This window comes from Choloepus didactylus, chromosome 2 (genome assembly GCF_015220235.1).
Source record: "Choloepus didactylus isolate mChoDid1 chromosome 2, mChoDid1.pri, whole genome shotgun sequence".
In the NCBI taxonomy this organism is placed as follows: domain Eukaryota; kingdom Metazoa; phylum Chordata; class Mammalia; order Pilosa; family Megalonychidae; genus Choloepus; species Choloepus didactylus.
Window position 1 is genome coordinate 120,405,039 of NC_051308.1, and position 13,339 is coordinate 120,418,377.

The 13,339-nt window shown below is 40.8% G+C and overlaps 1 protein-coding gene across 1 annotated transcript in view; it reads left to right on the top strand.

The window, feature by feature from the left end:
• The window catches only part of TBX15 (T-box transcription factor 15), a 97,637-nt gene extending 85,030 nt beyond the window's left edge, over positions 1-12,607 (top strand). The window contains exon 8 of the mRNA XM_037814996.1: positions 11,823-12,607. Coding sequence (XP_037670924.1) covers positions 11,823-12,607 — 785 coding nt within the window. The remainder of the gene's footprint in view (positions 1-11,822) is intronic.
• Positions 12,608-13,339: the final 732 nt, after the last annotated feature.

The following is a 13,339-nucleotide window of genomic DNA, read 5'->3' on the forward strand; positions in this document are numbered from 1 at the left end:
CCAGTAACTCTCTATATAATCTTGAGCAAATTATTTACATTCTGGGCCCTAGTTTACTCAGCTACAAAAGAAGGATACTTTTTTTGGTGAGGAAATTTATATAAATGTGCTTTAGAAAACGTGTCATGCAGAGGTGTCTTTTTATTCTATTTGTTTCTGAGGCAGATTCTTTGCTTATCTGCTCTTGCTTTGCTCATTGTCTATTCAAGCTTTAGCCAAGCAGGAGTTTGTATCTTGGAAGCTGGAATGACAAGTTTGCCAGTTCTTGAAAGCAGGGATTGATGAGGACAATTCTGTTCAGTGCTGGGTCCCCAAGGCCCACCTAAGGGCTTTTTGGTACCCAGAAAGTACCTAAAGAATGATGAAAGATGATAACAATGATATTGTGACTCAAGTAGACAGGGTCACTGTCTGATTCCATCTTGGAGCACAAGCCCCTACAGTGTATGTGGCTCTAGGTACCGAGTGATCATTGGAGCCATTGAACAGGCACAATCATGCAGAACTTGCATGAGTTGCCTGGGTGTTCAGGCTTCATGGTGCTTCCTCTGAGAATTTATCAATACAAAGGCTGATTACTGACACTTTGAAAACATTGGTTTAAAAGAAATTGAACTTTCAAAGCATAATATCATCATCACTTCAGTGCCCCCCTTCCAAATAAAGTTTAGAATTATTGTACACATATGGTGGTGGGATGGGGTTAGAGGAAAAGCCAAGCTTCTTTTTAATTGGAATATATTTTTGAACGATACACTGAACTTGGTCCAGATTCTCATTATTAAAAATATGTGGCTTGGTTTCTTGATGTTAACAAAGGATGTAAAAGCAGCAATGCATTCCCTATTCCCTTAAGAACTAAGAATTCCAGTAACTCTGGACAGTATCCCTCATAAAAAGAGACAAGGCCATCTGTGCTGAACTGTTTTGAGTCTTAGAAGAAATAAAGTGGTGAACTTCTAGTGGAAACTTCAGCAGCACGATGATTATGCTGTGATTCCATTTAGTGAGAGAAGTATTGGCAGTGTTCACACCAAACCTAAGATCCAGATAAAGACTGACTCACTTACATGTCAACACTGCCTCATTGCCTCAAACACATGAATATTTGACATGTCAAATATGCAGCCCTAGGAAAGTTTTGTGCTGCTGCTGCAAGCTGGCTCACCCTTTCTGCTTGGAAGAACCTTAACTCTAAATAGGTTTGTATTTCATTTTTGGTGAAATCAAGTGCATGGTCTTACCTTCAGACATCTTAATTTAGAAACGGCAAGGGAGTTTATACTTTGGGAGAGTCTGTAGGGACTGGAGATAGTAAATACATTTCAGGAATGGCTTCTGCTTCATAGCTAGTGACAGGGAAGAAATGAACTAACCAACTAAGCTCTTCTTGGGGACGTTGACTGAAGCAAAATAGACACAGAAGGAAAAAGAAATAAGATCCCAGGTGAGCTATGGTCAAGTTTAATCCTGTTATTGTTCTGATGGATATCCTGCAGCAAAATCTGTGCCTCAAGTTCTGTATATATATAATGAAGTTATTTGTGTGGCCCAAACAGAGAGAACTTTTGTGAGCAATAATGCCAAGACATCTGACAACTGTTGTGCTAAAAGGAACCTTCCTGGAACAGTGATTCCAGAGCTGGGCATGTGTCTTCATCTGTGGAAATGAGGAAAACCTTCATACAGAAGCCCTCCTTTCCCCCCAATTGCTAGTGGACAAAATTAGAGTTCAACACCTCTCAGTCTTTTAATATTTGTCAGGCAATTAAAAAGTTAGGATTATGAGAATCTCTGTTGGTGATAGGATTTTTTTTTTCATCAGTTTGATTCATATTGGTTAGCAGTTGGTCAGTGAGAGGAATCAGAAACTGAACTAGTTAATGCTTATTAAAGATTTGGAAAGAAGGAGAAATCAATCAATGGACAGCCTCCTTTGAACTCGGAGTCATTACAGTGATTCAAAGACAGCCACTTACACGGATCTGTTTATCACTGAGATGAGGAATGATGCCCATCAGTATGGCTTGCAACTGGATATTCAGAAAGAATTTTTTGATAAGCCCCCCCCCCCCCCTCCGCTCCTCTTCTTAGCCACAGAAGAACAAGATCTCAATTCTGTAACGTGGCTTACACCATAACAATGAGGAATTTCTGATAGGGGTTGGAGAGCATTTCAGTTCAATCCACTAAAACAAACAATTATTGATTACATATTCTATTTTGTCCCCAAATCCCCTTAAGCTCAGTGTGTCCAACACTGAATCTGTCGTCTATCTCACAGACCTGGTGCTCTTTCCCTGGGGAAGGAAACCACCATCCTGTCAGCTCCATGAGTTGACTCCTGGGCATCACCCCCAATGTCTCCTCCTGTCTCCCACCCACCATGTCCAGCTATCACCAAGTTCTTGATTCCACTCATCTTTAATCCCTCTTGCCATCACTTCTCTCTGAGCTGTCATCATCTCTCACCTGGGTGGCAGCAATGCCCTTTGTAGCTTCTCTTTTTTCCCTCCAAGCTGTTCTCCATACTGCAGTCAAAGTCTCCCCCCCCACCCAAAAAAAAACCCATCTGTTCAAATCAACCCCTTATCTCAACTTGCTTAAAACCCTTCATTGGTCATAATTTGTACTTATGAAAGACCAAACTGCTTAACATAGTCTACTAGACCTTGCATGTTCTGGCTTTTGCAGCCCCATTTCTAAAATGGAAATAGTAATAATGAGGATTAAATGAGATAATATATGTAAAATGCTTTGAAGAGTGTCTCTGACATAATAAATGCTCAGTAAATGTTCTCTATTATTTTTCTTATTATTACTAGCATTGCTACACTAGCTTTAGCCTATGCCACTTTCCCTCTTTCTTTCTGTTATTCTAGTATCACTGATCTTAGGTCCACTTCTTAAAACATGCCAAGTCTTTTCTTCCACATGTTCCCTTTGCCTGGGAACTACACTTGCCCTTTCAGTAATGCTTCTATGTTTGTAGATATCAGTTAAAATACCAATTCCTTGGGGAAGCTTTCTCTGCCATCCAGGGTAGGCTAAGTCCCCTTAGTGTGTGCTCTTGTTTATTTGTGTCATTATTTGATTAATAACCTTTGTCCACATTTCTCTCCTATTTTTTGTCTCACTATTAAATACCTGGTTCCTTGCATGATATCTGGTACATATTTGGTCCTCAAATATTGGTTGAATTAGTGAGTGAATGCCAGTAGGTTGTATCTTATAGGGGCAGATGTGAATGTGTTTGGCAAAAACTCAACAAAACAGGACAACTTTAGGCTAAAATTTGAAGGGGAGGTAGACAGAAAAAAAAATCATAAGAAAAAAATAAGGAAATTGGACACCAAGAAGAAAACAAGTTTGGTAAATGTTAGTGTAGGAAGTATACAGGAATTCTCAAGTGAAAATATTAGAAAAGCAAGTTGGGAACAATTATTTATAGTCTGATATTCATATATCAATGCTCATTAAATGGAGAAGAAATAAAAATGGTGAAAATTTAACACTAAGAAGTAAATAATGTTCACCTGTTCATCCATCTAGTCAACTAATATTTAATATTTCTTATGTAGTCATAGGTAATGCTAAGTCATGTTGGAACAGAATTAATGACAAGAATAGAGAATTAAAATGGTGTACTATGTTTGAAAGAAAGAAACCTATAGAAGGATGAAGATAATCTGAATCACTGTTATGGAAATCTATAACCTTCGCTTAATTCTGGACTTCTTGACACTATTCTTATGGGATTGTGCCTTTTTTTTAATTTTTCCTTATTTTTATGAATTTCCTTAGGTCTTTTCTAATTGTGTTTATAATCCCATCAGAAAATAGCCACTTTGATGTCTTTACATGCTTCTCTTTTTAATCTTCTTATTTGTGGTTTGCATTTAGGTTTTGGAACCACCTTCCTATCTAGATTTTCTGTGGATGCATTTGTACACATCTTTTCTCTGAACTTTTACAAATCTTTTCTTAAAAAAACCAACAGTTGCTGCTTTGCTAGTCTCTACATTATATTCCTTATAAATTCTAATATGAAAAGCTACTTTTTCATACTCTCCAGCATTTTCATTTCTTTTGCTTTCCTATTTCCTCAACAATTTGAGATTACATTTTTTTTTGCAATTTAAGTCAATATTTTATCAGATGTTACTTTTTTTAGCAGAGCCAGATATCCATCAGGTGTCCAGATGGCTGAAATCTCTTATTACTACTTGTTGGGATTTTATCATATTTTAGGAAAGAATCATCCATAGCTCCCAACTGACAGAGTGGTCTGTAATCTATTCCTTCCACTCTTCTTTCCATTTGTCTCTCCCCTAGCCTTATCCTAATGTACCCAATCCTTCAGTGGAATAACCAGCAAATTAGAGCACTGTATCAATTAGAATTCTTAGTGCTGTAAGTAAAGTAAAGCCCAAATGGCTTAAACAAAAAGGAAACTCATTGGCTCATGAAACTGAAAGTATTTAAGTAGCTGACTTTAGGCAAATCTTGATCCGGAGTCCCAAACAAGCTCATCAACACCAGGTCTTGTTCCATTTCTTGACTTTTCTCCTCTCGTGACTTCATTCTCAGGATCCTCATGGTGGCTGTTGCCAGCGGCCCTGGACCTACATCTTCTTAGGTTTAAATCCTATGACAAAGGGCATGGGCCTGTCTCCTACGATGTCTAACAAAATCTTACTGAGTCTGGGTGACCCTAGTTGGATCACCTCTGGACCAATTACTGTGGCAGGGGAATATGATTCTTTGATGGTCTTACTCTGAGTCACAAGCCTTTCATGGAGGTAGGTGAAGCGGAGGTATTTCCCAGTGGAAAATCCAGGTTCTGTTGCTAGAATAGAGGGAGATGAGTTCCAAGTGATGATAACTCCTGTTAGATACTGCCACTAGGAAGGCGGTAACACAAGTAGCGGAGAAAATAAACAAGCTAGTGGCAAGTAAAAAAGTGGTGGCAGTTCACCTAGGGAATGTGGTTAGGTGTGAAATAGGACCAACTAAGAAACAGCGAGACTTGGGACACGGAGCACCAGTGTGAAAAATGAGAATTTGATGCATATATTAAAAGTTACGTTAAAGGGAAGGAGTTTGGATCTACGCATACCTTTACATTTTGTGTAAAAGGACACACTAAGAATTCTTCTAAGAGTGAAATCACTCAATTCCCATTAGCACTATAATGTTTCACATTTACGTTATGAGAAGGGTATGATTCCTTAATTGAGATTAATAGAGCTGTGCTTGTTAAATCTTATGGCCTCTGGATTTGTTCCTTGGGATCAGTCCGTGGAGTGCTGACATTTTACCTTGTATCTATTTGAAAGCCTCAAAGAAGGCTTCTCAAGGGCATGCAGTGAATCAGCACTCCTCAGGGACGGATGCCATTGAGTTATACAAGCGAACAGCCTAGATCGTGGAACCGAGCAATTACATGGAAATTTATTCTTTACTAGCCCAGATGGGGTTTTGTTTTACTGTTTTTCAATTTGGGGGAGTAAGGGGAAAAGCACAACAAAAAAAAACCCAAAGGAAAACTGTATGTGAAAGCTACCATATTACAATCTGGAAGTGATCGATTTAAAGATGCAAATGTAAGCAGGTTTGGCATTCAGGATTTTCACGGTCACATTTAGCTTGTCTTTGTGGCACACAAGTATATTCTAGCTTGTTGTCCTTTTATGGGACCATTGCTGAACATGCATTCTTTTTGGTTATTTTAGCTGTTAACCTTGAATATGGGAGCAAGTTAAGGTTGTGCATGAATTTTAATATGTATCTCCTCACTTTGGTCCATGGGTAAAATAAAATGAAAGCAGCTTGGGGCATTGGTCCTGGATCACCCAAGAGTTTTAAGCTACCCAGAGCATTACATTTTTTTTTTTTTAATTAAGTTTTATTGAAATATGTTCATAAACCATACAGTCGTCCATTGTATACAATCAACTGTTCACAGTATGATCATATAGTTATGCGTTCATCACCACAATCTATTTCTGAACATTTTCCTTACATCAGAAAGAATCAGAATATGAATAAAAAATAAAAGTGAAAAGAGAATACCCAAACCATCCCCCCATCCCACCCTATTTGTCATTTAGTTTTTACTCCCATTTTTCTACTAATTTTTTTTCAATTTTTTAACTTTGTTTATCAAAAAATTAAAAACAAACAGGCAAACAACAACCAAAAAAACCCCACAACATTTCAAACAAAGCAATGCATTAAGGAAAACAAATAACCTAAAATAACTACTTTGCTTCCAATATGTTCCTACCATACCCCAAGAAAATTAATAAACCATGTCCAAACAGAGGAGTAAGAAAAACAAATAATCTAAAATAACTACATTGCTTCCAACATGTTCCTACCATACCCCAAGAAAATTAACAACCCCTAAGAAAACAATGGAATAAGAGAAAAAAAAAACCTAAAATAACTCTATTGCTTCCAACATGATCTTACTATATCCAAGAAAGTTTACAAACCATAATCATTCCTGAGCATTCCCATAACCTTGAGATTACCCTCCATAGTTTATCTGTTCTTATTAGATTATCATTCCCCCTCCACTAATTGGTATCTCTAGGTCCCCTACATTCTACAGTATAAAACATTGTACATTTTTCACAGAATTCACATTAGTGGTAACATACAATATCTCTCTTTTTGTGCCTGGCTTATTTTGCTCAGCATTATGTCTTTTTTTTTTTTTTTTTTTTTTTTTAATCTTCATTTTATTGAGATATATTCACATACCACGCAGTCATACAAAACAAATCGTACTTTCGATTGTTTACAGTACCATTACATAGTGGTACATTCATCACCCAAATCAATCCCTGACACCTTCATTAGCACACACACAAGGATAACAAGAATAATAATTAGAGTGAAAAAGAGCAATTGAAGTAAAAAAGAACACTGGGTACCTTTGTTTGTTTCCTTCCCCTATTTTTCTACTCATCCATCCATAAACTAGACGAAGTGGAGTGTGGTCCTTATGGCTTTCCCAATCCCACTGTCACCCCTCATAAGCTACATTTTTATACAACTGTCTTCAAGATTCATGGGTTCTGGGTTGTAGTTTGATAGTTTCAGGTATCCACCGCCAGCTACCCCAATTCTTTAGAACCTAAAAAGGGTTGTCTAAAGTGTGCGTAAGAGTGCCCACCAGAGTGACCTCTCGGCTCCTTTTGGATTCTCTCTGCCACTGAAGCTTATTTCATTTCCTTTCACATCCCCCTTTTGGTCAAGAAGATGTTCTCCGTCCCACGATGCCAGGTCTACATTCCTCCCCGGGAGTCACATTCCACGTTGCCAGGGAGATTCACTCCCTTGGGTGTCTGATCCCACGTAGGGGGGAGGGCAGTGATTTCACCTTTCAAGTTGGCTTAGCTAGAGAGACAGGGCCACATCTGAGCAACAAAGAGGCATTCGGGAGGAGGCAGAGCATTACATTTTAATTGCCTCTCAGAAGTGGACAGTGGGTGAGAAACTTATCTATGTGTATTCTGTCAATTCCTTTTTTCATTGTTCTGAGAAGAGATGGAGCCATGGGGCAGCCCATTTCTGGTGTGGATAGTTCAGAGAATAACCAGAGTCATTTTAGCCTTTGGAACTATGGTCTGGGTGGGCCCATAGCTGTCTTGTGTCCTGGGATATGTCATTCACAGCAATGGAGGCTCCTCTAGACTGTAACATTGGGGCATCTACCTGTTGTGACATCGTACTCATCAGTGCCAAGAGGCGTAGCGCCACTGATAGAGGCCAACATCTGTGAGCCATCCTCATTAGAACCCAAATGCTCTAAGATTTCTTCCTTCATTCCTTCCTTCACTCCTTCCTCTCTCATAGAAGGCAAAAGGAAACAAATATTTAGTGCCTATATATCAAGTACTGTTTTGGAAGCTTATATATTATTTCACCTATTTCTCAAAACACCCCTACAAAGTAGATCTTAGTATTTCCATTTATATGGTTACAGAACCCAAGGCTTGGTGAAGCCAATGTGCAAAGGTCCCATAATCAGTAAAGCCAGCTGGGATTGGAACCTGGTTTTTCCGATTCCGTGTTCCATGCTTATCCATTAAATACAGTTTATCTCAAGAACCTTAGAGCATTCAGGACCTGGAAGGTAGGTGGGGTATGAGGGTAAAGGGAAGATAATGCTATACAAAAAGGGGAGGCAGGCTTTTCTTTGCAAAGCAGTTCTGACCCCTTCTCTCGCAGCATGAACTGGCCACACTGCCCTAGCTTTTTTGTGATGAGAGGCCTCTAGTCAGCTAAGTGCAGAAATGCACAGGGAGGGTGGGCTGCCTTCTTATGCTTATTTAGCACTTGACTGGCATGCTCAATCAATCTTGTTTAACAGCTGACAAGCTGTTAGATCATAAGAGAGTAAAGACTTCTCAGTAACTCAGTTTACTTCTTTGCAAAATGAATGCCATAGTCCTCTCTCTGTCTGTGAACTTGAAAAACAGCTATTATCTGCAATGAATACTTTAAATGCATTAGAACATTTCTTCAAAGTGAATGGAAGCAGTGTGACCTTCTTTTGAACAGGCTTGCTGTTCCTTTTCAAACACTAGTAAATGGGGAAAGTTCCATCCCTGAAGCTCAGTAGGTCACCAAGTCTCATTTCAGTGAGTGTCATTTAAAAGCCAAAGCAAGCTGACTACAAACTTTCAAACATATGCCTCTCATCTGCTCAGCAGAAATCCCTGTAACTTGTTAATAGTTCCCTCCTTAATTTTGCAGTGAAACCAATTGAACCTTAAATCAGTTCCATTCGTTCCATCTTGGGCCATCCGAGAAAACCATTTAGAGTTGTAAAAAGTCATCTGCTCCATTTTTTTGCTTCCTGCTGCAGAGTGAGGGCCAGTGCCTGATGGAGTGGACCTATAACTGGACAGTGCAGCATGCTGAACAGGTGGTCTCCTTGGGGACCACATAAACACCAGCTCATGGAGAGCAAGGATGGACTTTCAAAGAGGAGACCAGATACATATCTTGTAAAACACCAGTCTTTACAGCTGGAGTCAAGTTTCTCCATTTGTGCCATAGTGCTTATTTCATTGAAGCTCATGGCAGTTAAGGTGGAAGAGGAGGAAAATGTGTAGAATACCATAAAGAGGAACATCACACACACAGAAAATGAATCTCTGAACTTCTTCTAATGCACTGTAGGCTAAGCCATTCAAGAGTCAACAAACAAGAGGAATGTGATGTGCTTTCTCCTCTTACTTCCCCTTCCAGAAATTCTCCCTTACATTGAAATAACTCCTTTGAAAGTACTTTAAATTGGTCATTTAGATTTTAGCATAAATTTAATCCTTAGACATGAATACACTGTTAGAGAAGGACAGAAACTGAGGCTCTCTAGTTTAAGCCTCATTTCGCAGATGAGGAAAATTGGGCCCACAGAGGCATTCTGCCTTGTTTGTGGTCATGCACTGGACTGGATGGAAGCTGATGGACCTAGAATTGAGCTCGGTGCTCTTCCTTCTATAGCCAGTTGCTGGTGTACTTCTCCCAGAGGCATTTGCAGTGTTGGCCTTATCTCAAATTGTGGAATAACAGCCTTTTTACCTCTATGAAAGAAATTTCAGGCTTGAACAAGGATTTCCTGAAATGACTCTAATAGCAGCAGCTATTCTTATCTAACCCCAATGGTCAACACAACTCCCCAATGAAGCTAACACTGGAGTCCTAGCTTGGCTTTGTAAAAATTTAACTCTGAAAAATTATTATCAAGAGCCAAATTTGTGTTTATACAGCCAGTAGGACTAGCTGTATCTGTGGATGTAGGCTGAGGACTTTTTTTTCCCTGCCAAAAATTTCTTTAGAGTTTTGATTTAACTCTGGGGACTTTTTGAGGCATTGGCCTCTCAACTTGCACTTCTGGGATCCTCACTCCTGGCACACTGTAGATGCTATCTTTGTATCCCAATATCTCTGGAACCTGCTGGTTTTCTGCCCATTTTCCTTACTGATAGAACACTTACCTCTGTTCCTTTCCACTTAAGATCAGCTTTACTCTTACAGCAGCTCAGGTTCTAAGAGCCTCAACTTGAGTTGTGGATTTCCTAAAGGAATCACATTTCCTTGGGGAATCACAACTCTCAACAATTCTGGGAAAATCCTAAACTTGCCCTGAAGGAGGGAATTCCGTCATGGGAGATCCCCTAAGGAAAATCATCAGCAGCTCATTCTGGAATTCAAGGGAAGGTCCAGCAGCCCCAGCACTTATCACTGTCTTCAACTTCTGTGCTGCTGATTCCTGGTCCAGGGAAAGGGGAGATTTATAAAGGTCATTTTTGGTCTTTTTATACTGCCTGGGAATGAATTTGAAGTAGATTGGGTTATATTATAACTTAGACCGTTTGTGTGTACACCACCAACTCAGTTCTAACATCCACGAGTCACTAGAGCAACCCCGTCAAATACAGATTCAGGGATTTTTAGAGATGAAAGGGACCTGGAGATCTAAGCCAAAGCATGGTCCCAGACCAGCACCTTCAATAGCACCTAAGAACTTGTTAGAAATGCAAATTGTCTGCCCCCACCTCAGACTTACTGAATCTGAAACTTTGGGGGTATGGTCTGTGAGCCATGTTTTAATAGGCCCTCCAGGTGATTCTGATGCACATTCAAGTTTAAGAGTCACTACTCTGAGTGCCTTGACAAATGAGGAATTTCAGTTAGATCACTGGATCTCAACTGTGGCTACTGATTAGAATCATTTGGGTAGCTTAAAAAAAATGCCCATGTGGAAGTCCCATCTCCAGAAATTTTCATTTAATTGGTCTGAAGCAGAACCCTAGAACATTGGCTCTTTTAAAGCTTCCAGATGATTCTTACATGCAGCTAAGCTTGAGAGCCACTGATCTAACCCAAATCCTCATTCCTAGAGGAAGAAACTGGAACCTCAAGAGGGTAAGTGGCATGTGCAGGTTAACATTGGGGGTTAGTGTGGCGGAGTTGTGAGTAGACCCTAGGTATCCCAACTTTCAGGTCAGTTTATGTCCTATTTGGCCTCTTGTCTGCACAAATCTCCAATTCCAAAGATTCATCTTACAGTCTTTGGTACAGTTTCTGAGACTGGTCAGGCTCCTTCCTATAAAGGGAGATTAGCAAGACCTCTGGATCATAATGATTTAATTTCAGGTTAGTCTTGCTTCATTTGACTGTAGAATTGTGCTTATAACATCTTTCATGTGTCAGAACTTCCAACCCATAACCCAGTGCCTATTATGTAGGCCCCTCTGCTCAGTCCTCCCAAGTCAACCCTGACTTGGCACTCTACCCTGCCCCACTACTTCATTTCCTCTGAGATTAGGGTCCTGCATTTTTGACTGGAAGACTAAATACGGTAAAGTAGAAATGCTCCCTGGTTAAAATACACATTTGTTGCATTTCCAACGAAAATGGGAAATGTCAAGCTAGGATTTTATGCTGCACATCAGTGGTCCTTTTTGAAAGTGAATGTGATGGTGAGGTGTGGCAAAGAGAATATTGGAAGGCTTATTTCTTTTACTAGGACTTACTAAGGCTCTTACAAAGAGAAAAAAAAAGAGCTTAGTGTTCTTGTTTCATGCTCTTTGTCCTCTGTCTTTGGGTGTGTGTGTGCAGGCACACAAGTGGAATGACTTAGCAGAAGTCTGCTGGGTTAAGAGAAAGTAAATGCTTCTGTAAAAATCAGCTCGTCTTGGGCATTTGAGGACACCTTTTCATGGCTTGCATTTGGTCTACACAGTCTAATCTTAAGAAGGCCTCTGTCTCAATAGTATTTATGTTTTATTTTTCAGGGGGCAGCACAGGTACTTCCCCAACCACCTCCAGCACTGGGACACCATCTCCTTCAGCTTCTTCCCATCTTTTATCTCCATCCTGTTCTCCTCCAACCTTTCATCTGGCCCCCAACACTTTCAACGTGGGCTGTCGAGAGAGCCAGCTGTGTAATCTCAACCTCTCTGATTATCCACCCTGTGCCCGAAGCAACATGGCTGCCTTGCAGAGCTACCCAGGGCTGAGTGACAGTGGCTATAACAGGCTCCAGAGTGGCACCACTTCAGCCACTCAGCCCTCGGAAACCTTCATGCCTCAGAGGACTCCATCCCTGATCTCAGGAATACCAACTCCTCCCTCGTTGCCTAGCAACAGCAAGATGGAAGCCTACGGTGGCCAGCTGGGGTCCTTCCCCACTTCTCAGTTTCAGTATGTCATGCAGGCAGGCAATGCAGCCTCCAGCTCCACATCACCACACATGTTTGGGGGCAGCCACATGCAGCAGAGCTCCTACAATGCCTTCTCCCTTCACAATCCCTACAATTTGTATGGATACAACTTCCCCACTTCCCCTAGGCTAGCTGCAAGCCCAGAAAAACTGAGCACCTCTCAAAGCACTTTACTCTGTTCTTCTCCTTCCAATGGGGCCTTTGGAGAGAGGCAGTACCTGCCCACGGGGATGGAGCACAGTATGCACATGATTAGCCCTTCGCCCAATAATCAGCAGGCAACCAACACCTGTGACGGCCGGCAGTATGGGGCAGTTCCAGGCTCCTCCTCCCAGATGTCCGTGCACATGGTTTAATGGCCAATCCAGACACCACGGAGCCTATGCAGTCGAGGCCCCAGAGTCTCCATGGACAGATACTCTTTCTTGGGAGCCCAATACTTTTGAAAAACAGGAACTGACTGTATTTTTTTTTTTCTTTTTATGGAGGAGGAAAACACGTATCCAAGAACAAGAGACACTTTTAAGCCACTGAAGGCTACTTGCTTTGGAATCATCTCTAATTCAGTGGCCATACTTCTACCTTCTTAAACGTTAGCTTTATAAAGCATTGTCTACTCCAGAGTGGCCTTTGAAGAGTGTAGCGGCCATGAAAATTTACACATGCATACATACATATATATAGTCTCACACACACACACACCAACATACAATCACACTGACTCTTGACTGGGTGAACTCTTTGTGGAAGGAGGCCCAGAATGGGTGCTTTCACCAAGGATTTGTCTATGTACAACACTAGATGGACTGGGACAGCTGTAGCTGCCAGCCTTTCTCCCCTGCAGCTTACCCCGTTTCTGGAATGAACTGTGTGTCCCTTTCCTTGACAAGGGTGGAAAGACATCAGCACTACAACTGGATTTGGTGTCCTGAAAAAGATCGCTTTAAAACTTTGGCTCTCTTCACTCAGTATGCTATCCTTGATGTTCCCAGTGGTGCCTATGAAGAGAGGGAGTAAGAGCAGCTGAACAAGAGAGAGAAAGAAAGAGAAAGAATAGAGAGCAAGAGAGAGGTGGAGAGCAAGACTGA